The sequence below is a fragment of the Haliotis rubra genome, unplaced genomic scaffold, assembly GCF_003918875.1.
Source record: "Haliotis rubra isolate DU_JTF1 unplaced genomic scaffold, ASM391887v1 Scf938, whole genome shotgun sequence".
NCBI lineage: Eukaryota > Metazoa > Mollusca > Gastropoda > Lepetellida > Haliotidae > Haliotis > Haliotis rubra.
The window spans coordinates 28,473-43,460 of NW_025767677.1; the positions used below are offsets into that span (position 1 = coordinate 28,473).

At 41.4% G+C, this 14,988-nt stretch overlaps 1 protein-coding gene across 1 annotated transcript; it reads right to left on the bottom strand.

Moving 5' to 3' along the window:
• Positions 1 to 473: 473 nt before the first annotated feature.
• LOC124264693 lies at positions 474 to 13,714 on the bottom strand. Its single transcript, XM_046699449.1, has 7 exons — positions 13,675 to 13,714; positions 9,158 to 9,245; positions 8,444 to 8,698; positions 7,749 to 7,829; positions 6,519 to 6,638; positions 2,200 to 2,321; positions 474 to 1,891 (listed from the first exon to the last, which is right to left on the bottom strand). Exons 3-7 carry the CDS (start codon positions 8,696 to 8,698, stop codon positions 1,087 to 1,089), a joined length of 1,383 nt encoding a protein of 460 aa, XP_046555405.1. The 5' UTR covers positions 9,158 to 9,245; positions 13,675 to 13,714; the 3' UTR covers positions 474 to 1,086.
• Between the last annotated feature and the right edge of the window lie 1,274 nt (positions 13,715 to 14,988).

A 14,988-nucleotide genomic window follows, 5' to 3' on the forward strand; every position in this document is an offset into this window, starting at 1 on the left:
GGGAACGCTTTGACCAATAGGCTTCCCCATCGCCCCCTATGGCTTTAGACCCCAGGCAACATTGAAAGGTACGATGCATTATGGATAACAACTTATCATCCATGAAGCATCGTGTCTTTCTTATTATTCATCAACTGATCAACTGAAATGTCAATCAGATAGGTTAGAGAACATGTTTATTTTAGGTCATGGATGTATGCACATTAAATGAAACACCGAGAACAAGTGGGGTTGGTCTAAGTTAACACTCATCACGTACATTTGTTTCAGTGTTCCAACTACTGCGCTCACCCCCCTTGTAATACAAACCAATAATAGCGATTTGAATCTATGATCGTTTGTTAAACAACTTTTATCCTAAGATTAATAAATTATGAGATTCAAATGTTCAATTGGCAAGGTAAAATTATGAGGATTCGCAATCTTAATTTCACTTTATTTGATTTACTTTTTGTTTAAAGTGAAATTCATCGGCACGTTTTCACTGCAAACAGACTATACATCGCTGCACTGGGAAAGTTCCAAGATGTGGATTACTTCACAACTTTTTTCTATGCATTTGTTTCCTTAAATCACAAGTTGATAGGTTTTTGCTAAAATAGGGCCTTTAGAGGCAAATTACTAGCAATTAGAGGGCTCTTTAAGGCTAAAACAAATTTAAAGCCGTTTTTAGGGAAAATTGTCCAAATTTCAGGGTTTCTCAAGCTGGAGCGAACCCAGAACATATATTTTGAACATGTGCTTTCATGTTTTAATATCAAAGTCTCCAATACCATCTGTTAAAGCAGTGTATCACAGCATCAGAGTTCTGTAGCTTACCTTCACAATACAAAAATATATAAAGGTTCTTGACATGCACAAGGGCTAAAGCTGATTCGGAAATAGTGCAGTTTTTGAATTAAAATAAAAATGCAAGTGGTAAAACGTATCGGTTTCATTCATTACATAATGCAATTATGGAATACTTTCACAAATTGAATATTGAGGCATTATTTGTGGAATGAGGTTTCGTCATTACTGGACCGAGTATATTTGAAAACAGATATGACTCCAGGTCCTAGCGACGATTCTAAAGACACTCAGTATCTATCTCAACTGATTCCGCGACCTCCTTCTGGGAGCTTCCACCACCCCAGCCTCCTGTAATTCGTCCAGAAATACCCTGGCCTTTGTCTTAAGCCTGGCAGGAAGCCGAGGAGCGCTGATGAAGTACTTGTACTGTCGGTGGTCGGCATCGTTAAGTCTGAAACGACTACCTTCACGCCGAAACCTCTGCTTCAGAGTCTCGATTCCATCCACGTCGCTGTCGATGACGACGTTGTAAAGATGGCGGAGGACGGGGTTGACAGCTGAGCTGGTTCCGGTTGAGACAGGGAGATCTCGTAACAACCTTCTCTCTTCATCTTTGAGATGGTCGTTTGGAGTTAGCTCCGTGTATTTGACGACCAGGTCTCTCTTCAGTATGTCATATGCTTTTTGTTGTAGTCTTTGAGCCAAGTTCTTCAGTTTTGAGTTGTTGCTTCTCTTTGCGGCATATAACATATTCAATTGAGGTGAAGTCGCAAAAAATGAGTCCCCTTGTGAAGTCATCTCTTCTTCTATCATCTTCAGCTCGTTCTTCAGAAATTCGATTTTCAACCTCCTGACAAGAACAGGGAACCTGTCAATTTCTGTGATTCGGACCAGTCTCAGAGCTTGGATGTCATCTTCATCCGAAATATCAGCAAAAGCGATATCGCTTGCGTACTTCGATTCAAACTGGCGCAGAACCTCCTTCACGACTGACCCGAATTCATTGCTGTTTGACGTCACTGCTTCGTTCCATCGAAAGTTCAGCTCATAATCTACCCGTTCCTTGAAACCTCTCCAGAGATCCTTATGGTCAAGTATGCTGAAAACAAGAAGTGTAAGTATTGCATGCAATGTGTTGTGGTTTATGAATCTGAATGTGAAACCATTTTCTGTAAAATATGTTCATTTCAGAGACGAGCTCTGATAGTTACTTCATTAGGGGCGGTGGGGTAGCCTAGTGGTTAAAACGTCCGCTCGTCACGCCGAAGACCCGGGTTTGATTCCCCACATGGGTCCAACGTGTGAAGCCCATTTCTGGTGTCCCCCGCTGTGCTTTTGCTGGAATATTGCTAAAAGCGGCATGAAACCAAACTCACGCACTTATGATGACTTACACCTTTCACCTACCTTTTCAGTTTCTCATACACCTCTGGTATCAAAATCCGCACATCTGCACATGCGTATTCGATCATTTCCGGTGTTAATTCTTTTGTAGCCCAATAAGCAGCATTGCTTTTGTACAATTTGGCCTGAATCATACAAGTCAGAATCACGTCAGTCAGAAAGGTTCTTTACCGTGTCACATTATGACGGTGTCAAGGAAATGTTTGGGTTTATTTTCTATAACGCGACAATCAGCATTATTCCAGCTATGGACAATCCAGTGATCAACAGCAGGAACATCGATCTATGCAACTGGATTACCATGACACATGTCACCGAAGTCAACAAGCCTGACCCTCCAATCCCGTTAGTCGCCTCTTACGACAAATATATAGGTTGATGAAGATCAATTCTAACCCGGATCTTCAAGGGTTTACTGAAAAAGCAAACCCCACTACATCGGTGGTACTTGAGACGCATTACAACAACAACAACAACAAAATACGGGAAATTGTTTTCGTCGTGACTTACAAGTCACAGACATTGAGTACGTGTTGCCAGATTTTCACAAATATCTGTTACAGTTTTTTGTTGTTGTTTTTTTGGGGGGGGATATCATAAAAATAATGATTTTGTTGAATCGCATGACTCTGTCAGTCTAAAACACGGTTGACTGCGATTATTTAAAGCACGCATCAAAATGGTAAGATTGTCAGCAGCGGAGGGAGTACAGTAGCGTCATCAGCAGCAACGATGTTGGGTCACCGCATTTGCAGCAGAACAGTGACGATAGTCACAACTGGGGATCAACTCTGTGGTCTTTTCGCATCACGCACACAATATTTGTAACTTGTCCCAATAAAAATATTTTGCCTGTTGTTTTTAAAAATCATCAAACGCACATGGTGTATACTTTCATTTGAACGTCAGTATATATACATTTCATTTTTTACCATGACGCTTTTGCTGTTCCTAATACAAAATGTGTACAGGTAGCATACATTATTTAGCGAACTTTATTTTTATATTAGCCATTAGAATTTAGTCAATTCGCCTTTTTTCTTCTTTAAAGGTTTTGTAATCAAATGATTATTGATATCTTTCAGTGGCATTTAGAAGTTGTACATTGATGTCCAAGATATTTTTATGGATTAAAAATTAAAAAAGAAGTTTAATCCATAAAAATATCTTGGACAAATGATTATTGTTTTAATAGTTAAATTTCTGGTTTGGAAAATACAGGAAATCTGTGAATAAAAACGAAAAAAACATAAGTCTTAGAATAATTCCGACTTGCCAATCCAGTGACTTAAATCATATGATATGATTTCAGAGGAAATAGGGATACCATCTGCCACCTGATTCTTAAAGAATTAGTAAATGGGAATATTGTGTAAATCATGTCACTTCCAGTAATAGGAAACGTTTCCTTCATTAACTTTAAAATGGAACTGACATTGTTTCAGATACAAATGGTTGTGTACTCTGGTTTTGGATAATGACAGTTGTGGCTTTTCAAACAGTTGCTGACTTTACTAGAAATTTGAAGAAATGTATAATGGTTGTAGGTTCCATTGCAACTTAGTCTTTAACGACACATAAAACTAATGACTACTTCTGTTTCAATGGCTATTTATCGGTTTAACTATTTAATCAGCTTAAAAAGATATCACTGGTGCTACAAATCTTAAACCTGGTGAGAAATTTTGGTTCAAAGTTTCCGTCAACAAAGTAAATATAATGCTTTCTAAAATGTACCAACTTTTTTTGTTCCTGGACTTGTGTGTGAGATTGTTTTAAGGGAGGTAATTCTATATGACAACTAGCGATCAACCGCCACAATCGACAGCTGTTGCTATGAGAAGTGATGATGTGAGACAGTCATAACATGACCTTATAGTACTGTTGAGAAAGACCACCTTCCTAAATTCTATGCAGATTGTTGAATGTTTTTCGATAAGGGTTGTTACAAAAAAGATATTGTTAATCGTAGCAGTGCATTGCCTAGCGATGCAGGTACCTGGCTAGCTATTCTCGAAACGTTCGTAGCCCTACGAACTTCTTAAGCCCATTCTTAACACATTGGCTACGATCAAAGTTAAGAATTCTTAGGGCTACGAACGCTTCGAAAATAAGGGCCCTTGCATGTCCTGATCCACATTTAAGCGTCAGTAATCAAAGTTTTCCTACCGATACAGGTACATATTAACTGTCGGTAGATACTACTCTTTCTGTTCAGATTTCAAATGCAGCCAAGTCGTAATGTTGTCACGATGCCCCGTGCTGCATAGACTATCAATATCCATTACACTGTTCCTCTCACGCTATCGCAGCTGAACGTGTTACAGGAGTCTAATGGGAAATATATCGGAAAAGTGAATTTTTTTTATTATTTCTTGTGAAATTATAGATCAGATTATCTGTCATCTTTGTAAACAAACGCCTTACGTTAACATATGTAACGACAGTTAGTGGTTTCTAAACAAATATCCCAGCTAGATATTGTTAAGGGAGGTAATTCTATTTGCCCGTTCGACATTGGCGCAAATTCAACCGCCACTGTCAACAGCTTTTGCCTGACTGCGGTTACACATCTGGACAGCCCACCTCCATAAATGCTATGGAGATTGCAACCGATTACCTTATAAGGGTTAGGTTAAATTAGGGGTTCCCTCACGCTGTCGCAAACTGAATCTGTGAACACAGAGCAAGCAAATACACTGTGAGTACACTTAAAACCTGGAAACAGGTCACTTATGACCATAAAAAAACTGCAGGAGCCTCAGTTGTTACTAAAAGCGTATTGCTCTTTGGGACATAGGGAAATCCGACGAGTGCGGGTGGGTGGTTTGGGGGTTGGTTGTTATTTTTTGCAGTTTTAACTGGCGCTTCCTTCAACTAGCATTATAGCTCAGTTACCCCCCTTAAGTTATGACCCGGAAGGAAAATAGGAGAATATTCTGCCTTGTATCAATGGGCTGTTCTGGACAAGAAATAGTTCCGTCTTTAGCAGGATGTAGCTCGCCTGTCCTTGGATGTACAGTCAAAACAATTAGTGTTCTGGAATCGCCAGGACCTCGGCTATCCGACACATACAATGTTTTTTAATAAATACTTTTCAGTTTTCACCTGGTAAGTTTGCTTTTGAAAAACCGTGAGGAAGTCTTTGAAAGATTTTGAAGAGAACTTTGGCCCGGAAGTAATACTCAATATCGAAGGCACATCCTGGCACTTTTTGTGCAGAATTTGCACAATGGTTACTGCACACCAGTTATGGAAAGTTTGGAATGTCTAAAGCTGATGGTTTGAGCTAGGCACAATTTGGGAGCAAACTACTCAGAAAACTGCTGAAAAACATGGCGAAAAACTGAAAACTAAAATAACTGCCGAACGTTACAATAATAATAATATTTCTTTTTGCTGCCCAACACCAGTCACTTCCCACTCGCAATCGCCTAAATGTGATTCTTAAAGAAAATATTAACATGAAATGTCGATTGAGCAATGAATTTACAGAGACTGTCTAACACCTTGTCAGTGGATGCCTTCCTTTGGCACAAACTGCATATCTTAAACGACATGATGGCATGGCTCGTTGTTTCTACTATCTTCTCAGCCATGCCTGTGGCTTTGACTCCGAGGTCCATCCATGGTACGACCCTGAACATGTCCAGGGCGTCATGGAAAATGACAGGTTTAAACTTCTTTGGAATAGGCCCATATACAGCCTGTGAAGAATTCCTGCCAACAAACCTGATCTTGTACTTTTTGATAAAGCCAATGAATTTATTTATATCATTGAATTTTCTGGTCCTTTTGACAGCAATGCGATTGGCAAAATTCAGGAAAAGCATGATAAGTATGCGGACCTCGCCTTTGAAATGTCTCGCTTGCATCCCAAGTACACTGTCGTCAGGCTGCCCATGGTTCTCTGTGCCCTTGGTTTGGTACCTCCTGATCTCTTGGTGCAAATCAGGAGAGTGACCGGGTTGTCCACAGGGAGCACAGCCCTTCTGACACTCTGGGTAATGCAGAAGGCTGCAGTGGTGGGGCGTCTACATAGTCTCCGGAAAGTTCTTGGTGGGTTCGCCTAGGCAGTGTTTCCTGGGAGAAGTACCATTCGCTGTCTGGGCTGCGTGTAGAGGGTGGCGAGGACCCTGAGCTGATGATGAGCCTTACCAGCCTGACTGTGCCAGTATCACCCGAACCCTCTCTGCTGCTCTCTTTCATCTTTTATCTGTAAAACATAATAATAATAATCCGAACGATTACATGTCTTCTGCCTACAGGCATGGAGCCCTAATGATACAACTTTCTTTTTTCCTCAGCTACGGGTAACCTACTAGAACGTCTTCTTTTCTCTCAAGGGAAGTGACGTCAGTGTAGCGGCTGCAAACATCCATCAACTTACGGGCATATGGGAGTTGTCTCCTTTCAGATTTTTCAATGATGAAAAGAGCCGTCTGTGGAAAATGTGAAATTACTTAAAACACCAACACACAGCGCATATTGTAACTGGCATAATAACAAACGTGATGCTTCGTATCTAGTGGGGTACATACAGCATACAATTCTAGACTGGGGATGTTAGAACACTGAAGCAGTCGGAGCGTAGAAACAAAGGGTTCACCAACGGCAGACAGATGGGTATACCTACAGCAGACAGATGGCTACAGACAGATGGGTACACATACAGCAGACAGATGGGTACACGTACAGCATCTGCGGTTGTACACAGTTACAATATGAATGGAGTGGTTGTACACAGTTACAATATGAATGGGGTGGCTGTACACAGATGCAATATGAATGGGGTGGCTGTACACAGATACAATATGAATGGGGTGGCTGTACACAGATGCAATATGAATGGGGTGGTTGTACACAGATGCAATATGAATGGAGTGGTTGTGTACAGATGCAATATGAATGGGGTGGCTGTACACAGATGCAATATGAATGGGGTGGCTGTACACAGATGCAATATGAATGGATTGGTTGTGTACAGATGCAATATGAATGGGGTGGCTTACACAGATGCAATATGAATGGGGTGGTTGAACACAGATGCAATACGGATGGGGTGGCTGTACACAGATGCAATATGAATGGGGTTGTTGTAAAGAGATGCAATATGAATGGGGTTGTTGTAAAGAGATGCAATATGGATGGGATGGTTGTACACAGATGCAATATGAATGGGGTGGTTGTACACAGATGCAATATGAATGGGGTGGTTGTACACAGATGCAATATGAATGGGGTTGTACTTAGATACAATATTGATTGGGTGGTTGTACAGAGATACAATATGAATAGGGTGGTTGTATACAGATGCAATATGAATGGGGTGGCTGTACACAGATACAATATGAATGGGGTGGTTGTACACAGATGCAATATGGATGGAGTGGTTGTACACAGATGCAATATGGATGGGGTGGTTGTACACAGATGCAATGTTGATGGAGTGGTTGTACACAAATGCGATATGAATGAGCATGGCTTTGATTTTGTAGTTTAAGACAAAACAGTGAAACAAGACCAAAGTGAGTATGATCATTTCACAATACCTGCACGTCAAAAACATTCTTCAGCATGACATCAAACTGACACTTGAGGGCGGCGCTGTCACAATTGCACGCATGAAATACCTAAAATGTATAGAAAGGTCCATCATTTGATAATGTGCTGTGAACTTCGAGGCAGATCATCAACTGGTTCAACACAATTTGAAACAGTCATTGTTCAAGTGTCAATTCCCCAACAGACTTTCTTATTTTGCAAAAACTTACGTCTGTACGCTTTTCCTGTTATACGAACTCGATTAATCGAGGTGCATAAGATTAGAAGACGTATAAGATCGACATTAGTCTGTAAATAAACATATTGGCTAACTTTTTAAGAGATACTGGTATTTGTTCGTCCTCCAATAAGATACATCTGAAATCGTCACCCCGAAGTGTAACTAGAAGGCTAATAAATTGACATGGCGGAAAATAGAGGCAGTCGTGAGAATGTATAAGATCTATTTTGAGTAAGCGTCCTATTCAAAACAGGGGCGGTGGGGTAGCCTAGTCGTTAAAGCGTCCGCTCGTCACGCCGAAGGCCCGGGTTCGATTCCCCACATCGGTACAATGTGTGAAGCCCATTTCTGGTGTTCCCCGCCGTGATCTTGCTGGAATATTGCTAAAAGCGGCGTAATACCATAGTCACTCACTCACACCTATCAGAAGTACTGATTACTGTCATCACCTGATATACATACCTTGATGATATCTCGATTTTCCAGAAACGACTTTAGTTGGCCTTCGGTAAAGACATTTGGCTCAACGAACACATTGAACAAATAGACAAAACCGTCTAGTTTGGCCACCTGCAGAAGAGTGAGAGGGCCCTTCTTTCCCAGATTGATTCCCTCGCTGTTCACAGCAACGACAGATTCCTGGAGGAGGTCATCGACCGCCTTGACGCAGTCATCGACGTTATCCACAACCTTGTGACGTACTCCATGTTCTGCCATCTACAACAACAAAGCAATAAATAGTCCGTATCCTTCCTTACATTGTCCATTTTTATCAGTGAGTTTACTGGAATACACACTATGTGACCGTTCATAATTTATGATCCTGCATGTCATGTACTAAATCGCTGAACCCTCCCCTAGTGCATGTGTACAAACTTGATGATGTCCTTTTCCCTATTCATACAGTGTGTGACACTGAGACATTGTTTCTGTGTGATTAATGCATCGAGAAGGCAGTGGGGTAGAGGAGTTGTTAAAGCGTTCGCTCATCACGCCAAAAATCCGGGTTCGAGTTTAACACGGTCTCTCAGTTATAACTTATATCACGGTGTTGGTTGATTGTGATAGCCGGAAGTGACGTAAGCTCACCACTGGCGTACAATATGTGAAGCCTATTTGAGGTATCCTGGCTGGAATGTTCTCAAAAGCGGCATTGAACCATGTTCAGTCACTCACCTTCGGTGTATCTACCTGCACGATCAGATCAAAGCGTCTACCAACACAACACACAGCAAACAGCCTTCTCAAGAACGCAAACCGAAAGCTGAAATAAAGAAAGGCGAGTGTTAAGATTGCAGCATGGTGATGATGGTCGGGATCTTCCCATCCACCCAGCCCTATTATATGGAGTTAATTAATTAGTCGAGCGTCATATTCCCCTCAAACAACAGGTGTTGTGTCAAACTAGATATCCATGAACTAGGGACAAATCGTATTGTTAATACAATTCATGTCGTTAAATAAATGTAAGATTTTAATCTTAAAAGGATATACATAATGTACATATATAATTTCATATAATCACACATTATGGATATAATTTCACAGGTAACTGACTACCCCTACACCGTGCCTGGCCAAGCTAATCCTAATCACAAGAAAAGGTCATCCAAGAGCTCCGCAACGATAAGACCATCACCATCACCGAAGCAGACAGCAGACACGGAGCAGGCACCAGTTATCATGAACGCTCCCATAGGCGCAGGGGTGCGCACACACCACTCTCCCACAACCCCCTCCCCCCATCCTTTTGTCCTGAAAGTTTATTTAATGACCATTGAAACTCTGGTGAAAGCGAACTGTGCACCCCCTTTCTGAACTGTGCACCGCCTTTCTGAACTGTGCACCGCCTTTCTCAACTGTGCACCTCCCTTTCTGAACTGTGCACCCCTTTCTGAACTGTGCACCTTCCTTTCTCAATTGTGCACCTCCCTTTCTCAACTGTGCACCTCCCTTTCTGAACTGTGCACCCCTTTCTGAACTGTGCACCTGCCTTTCTCAACTGTGCACCTCCCTTTCTCAACTGTGCACCCCCCTTTCTCAACTGTGCACCCCCCTTTCTCAACTGTGCACCCCTTTCTCAACTGTGCACACCCACACCCACCCCACCCCTTCTCAAAAAGCTGTATCCGCCCCTGCACTCCTGAATTTCACGACCTTGTGACTAACCAAAACATGAGTCTTATTAACCTATTCAGACAATGACCTACTTTTCAGCTGATCCGAATTTTTTCGTCTGAAAGTGACATGAGACGCCACAAACAACTATGGTTACACTGAATTCCAATTTGTCGTTTTATAAAAACATGGTATTTACATGTTAGTGTTAATTTTAAACTTTGATAACATCGTATTTCTATATTTTATGGAGATGTGTAGGCAGCATGGCAGCAACTAAGACACAACAGACTGCCCTTGTTTGATGAGGTTGTAAAATGATTCACAAATTATCTGGCTCACTGGTTACAACTGTTATAGTTTCGTAACGTACACTGTGATTGATACTATATCAAGTCCGTACCGGACCGCCAAACATTTCTAGTGGCAGAGTCGCGTTTTGAGATTTCCAACATCTCCGTTTGTCAGTGCTCGCTGTAGGACAGAGCAATCTGCAGGACGTGTTTGCAAGGATTATAAAGAGCGTAGTGTTGCAATATACAAGTGCTTAGATGTATCAAATAATACTGATTAATATTTATGTATCCAGTTGAATGAATTGGTATCAAAATTCTGGACTAGTTGTTGTACTAATATGCGCACTAGGACGGAACCCAGTCAGCAGGAAACGAGACTGTTATGTAATCAATGTTTTGACTTGCAAGACCCTTAGCGACACCTCGACTTACAAGATCATACCCAAGGATCCAAGAGCAAAGTTAGAACTCTAGATCTCCATGACAGCGACCAAATCAATGACACTGTCTTCAATAAGTTAAACCCAATCAATTGCCAATCTCCTTATGCCCGTGCCACTGTGAAAATTCACAAAAAGCCTGTGAAAACTACCATTCTTGTGTGCTCACGAGGGTCAGTTCACTACAAGACTGCTCGGTTTCTTTCTAAACTGCTTGCCCCTTTGGGGAAAGAAGGTAAATCTTTCCTCAGCGACTCAGCATCGTCTGTGAAGAAACTGTTGGACTCAGGCCGAATGGTCAGCTATGATGTTGTTGATCTATTTACTATAATTCTGTTATATGAATCTCTTGAAATCCTCCATGCAAGATTAGACAGTTGTAGTGACACGCTTAGAAAGTATAATGTAGACCATGTAGACTAAAGATCAACACAAACTGCCCTTCCTTGATGTGTCACTCGACATCACGTGATCGTCAAGGGCAGACGTCACTCACAACAACAGAGAGAAAAACGCTTCAAATGTCTTCAAAGTGATTTATTGAGACAATACGACCGGTTACAATTATAAGTGTTTTGTGCATGTTATGCTTAAACATGGGTGTCTCAACTGAAGTTTGGAAACTTAAAATCTGCGAATTGTGTTGTTGTCAATTAGTCTGCTAATAGTATCGGGCGACATAGAATTGAACCCAGGGCCCCGTTACCCACCTCCACCTGATAAAGTACAGACGCGACTCTCAACCAAGACTCAAATCCGTCGGTCATGGCTGATCGCGCTTTAACGCTGAAAGCTATACAGGGTCAAATTACCTCCCTTAGCAATAAACTCGATGTGTTTACAAGCGAATATGATGACAAAATAACAACTTTAAAAGATGAAAATAGTGAACTCAAGAAAAGGATTTCGTATTTAGAAGTCAAAACGAACAAAATTGAGTCGCAATCCAAGCGAAATAATCTTTTGTTTCATGGGATTCCTGACTCACGAGGTGAAACTTGGGATGAAAGTGAATCCAGAGTGAGAACGTTTATTAAAGACAAACTTAAGATAACTCAGAAGAGAGGGAAGGTCGCGGGTTCAATCCCTGACCGCGTCATACCAAAAGACGTTAAAATATGGTACTTGTTGGTCCCTGCCTGGCGCTCGGCATTATTGGGTACAACAAGGACTGGTCGGCTCGGAGTCAGTATACTGTGTCTGAGTGGGGTATTCATGCTTCACTGCGGCATGGTATCTCAGTGGGCTAGCACTATAAAACCAGCTTCAGTCTGGGCTAGTACAAGCAGCCGCACATACACATACACATGCATGCACGTCGTCATATGAGCGAAATATTCTCAAGCACGACGTTAAACCCAATTTCACCTCACCTCAGCTATAATTGTGAAATTTGCCAGCTATAAGGACAAATCAACCATTCATCGAGGTCAACACGACATAGGGCGGGCCATTCTCTTCCCACAGAGGTAACTCCTGTCATATCTTGCTACGTAACCTCTGTTCTAATACGACCCTTTCATGGTGTGAGCGTTCAAGACTCGTGATTGGAGGCAATCAGATTTAGTTGTGCAATCAGAGACGTTGTTTCAAAAGTGATCATTCGCAAGGCCTCGGTAATTTCCATATACTTCGAGAAAACTAAGCCTCTTCCCCTGAGCGATGCGCAACTTTTCTTCTAGACAGAACTCAGTCATGTTATGGCGGATCAGTGGCGTCTCCATCGCCCTCGTTGACAACGGACAAGCTAGCCATTAAACGTCTTGTGTGTAACATCAACACAAGTCCCCGGCAGATGGGGGATATTTGTGGCCTCACATTTGCTTGTGTTGGTCAAGTTGAATCTAAGTCGATGTAACACGTGTTCTGATTGGATAGAAAGAAGGGAGATAATTCGTGTTGCGATGTTTTGCCGCTAGGGGATTTTACAAGAACCGGGAAATATGACCGTATTAGAACAGAGGTTCGTACGAAGATATGACAAGTAACCTCTGTGGGAAGAGAATGAGGGCTGGCACGTAATCAGGAAAGTGCTAGTTCGCGGTCATAGTGACCAGGAAGTTAACTACCGTACGTCACAATGTTGCCACCCAAGCAAAATATGTAACACTTACCTTGTCGAGTGATTCACATTAAACTGTTTCATCGAGGTCAACACGACATAGGGCGGGCACGTGATCAGGAAAGTGCTAGTTCGCGGTCATAGTGACCAGGAAGTTAACTTGGGATTCAAAAGTAGTATATACAATGGCGGCGAGATCTAAAGGGCCTGACAAAAGCTTTATTAATGAAATAAAGCTTTACAGCGACCTTTCTTGAAAGTGATCTCGTACCCCCAGTGTATCTACTACTCCGGGTCCAATTCCCCTCATGGGTACAATTGATGAAGCTCATTTTTGGTGTCTAGTGCTGGATTATTACAAAACGCAGCATAAAACCATACTCACTCACTCACTTTCCTAGTACTTAACCTTGACATTACGGGATGATGGAGTAAAATATGATGTTAAGTACCTTAGTCGAAAACATTTCGACAGTGTTTTCAGTATGATGCCGCCAACTCCCGTTAGACGAAAAGGTTGAACCCAAATGCTTATGAAAATCAACTGTTTTTATATTGCAGCAATCAAAATTCAAATCCATCTTTCAAAGAAAATAATAGAGCTCCAGTTTTCTTTCTTTTTTTCATTTGGACTATTCCATTATAATGTGTAGGTGACAGGTAGTAGCTAATCTGTTCATTGAACCGTAAATTTTGTTTTAAGGCGTCTGCGAACTGCCTGTCTGCGTAATGGGAGGACACCAGCGTCAAGGCATTCCTCTATAAATTAAAACTTACCTTAACTCAGAGCCAGTTAACCCACGTCTTTGACGAAGCTTTCACCACAGCGACTATACTCATCGATCGAAATAAACATTATTTAAACACTGCGAACAACACTTACGTCATTATTGAGGAATCGAAACAGAAAGCGAATTCTACGAAACTTGTTATCAGAAGTGTAAATGAGTGATATATATCTTACATATGGACACACAAAAATGTCAAATATTAGTGTGCGTACCGGTGGATAGATAAAATAACTGAGGTATATTGAGAGGTTCTATTTTAGCACATGAACTTAGCAACTTGCAGTCTGTCTTATCGTTGTCATATCACAGATCAAATATTAATAGCAAACACGTAAACTAACACTTCAACTTTTTACAGTTAATGGAAAATGGCAAATACCCAATTGAGTTGGGTACATATTTATTTGGTTACTCAAAGGCAAATTAGGATACCCAATTGAGTGAGTGAGTTTAGTTTTACGCCACACTCAGCAATATTCCAGCTATATGGCGGCGGTCTGTAAATAATCGAGTCTGGATCAGATAATCTAGTGATCAACAGCATGAGCTTCGATCTGATCAATTGGGAACCGATGACATGTGTCAACCAAGTCAGCGAGCCTGACCACCCGATCCCGTTAGTGGCCTCTTACATGGGTTACCGAAGATCAATATTCTAAGTTTCTAACCCGAACCTTCACGGTTACCCAATCTGTAGCGGTCATCTGTAGCTCCGATACAGTATCGTGTACAATGTGGTTAGTATCTGTATGTACAATATTTGTTTTGTAAATATATGTGTGTCATTTGCCGCTCTACCGCACTCGTGATGGGTAAAACTATATTTCTCTCGGCTAACAATAAGGTTTGGGTAAATTGTTTGACAACGCTTTTCGCAATATTCACGCAATATCACGGAAGGAATTTTAAACATTGCATCAATGAAAGGTAAGTTTGTTCGTAAAATTGTTCAAAGACCGCGTGGAAGATTTTGAAAATTGCAGTGGAACGTGCGAACGCTAGTTGAAGGATACATACTGTGAGTGAGTTTAGTTTTACGCTGCTTTCAGCAATATTCCAGCAATATCACGGCGGAGGACATTATAGCCATGTGGGGAATCGAAGCCGGGAATTCGGCGTGACGAGCGAACACTTTAACCACAAGGCTACCCCACCCTACCAATTTGTTTTCGATGTATATATCTATGTCCACATAATCATAATACCGGATAAAGAATTCTAAAGCAACGAAGGGCAAGTCTGTTTCTTTCATCAAATACTTTTTGAAGTCCCTGTGGGTTTGTGGGGACAATGAAGTGTA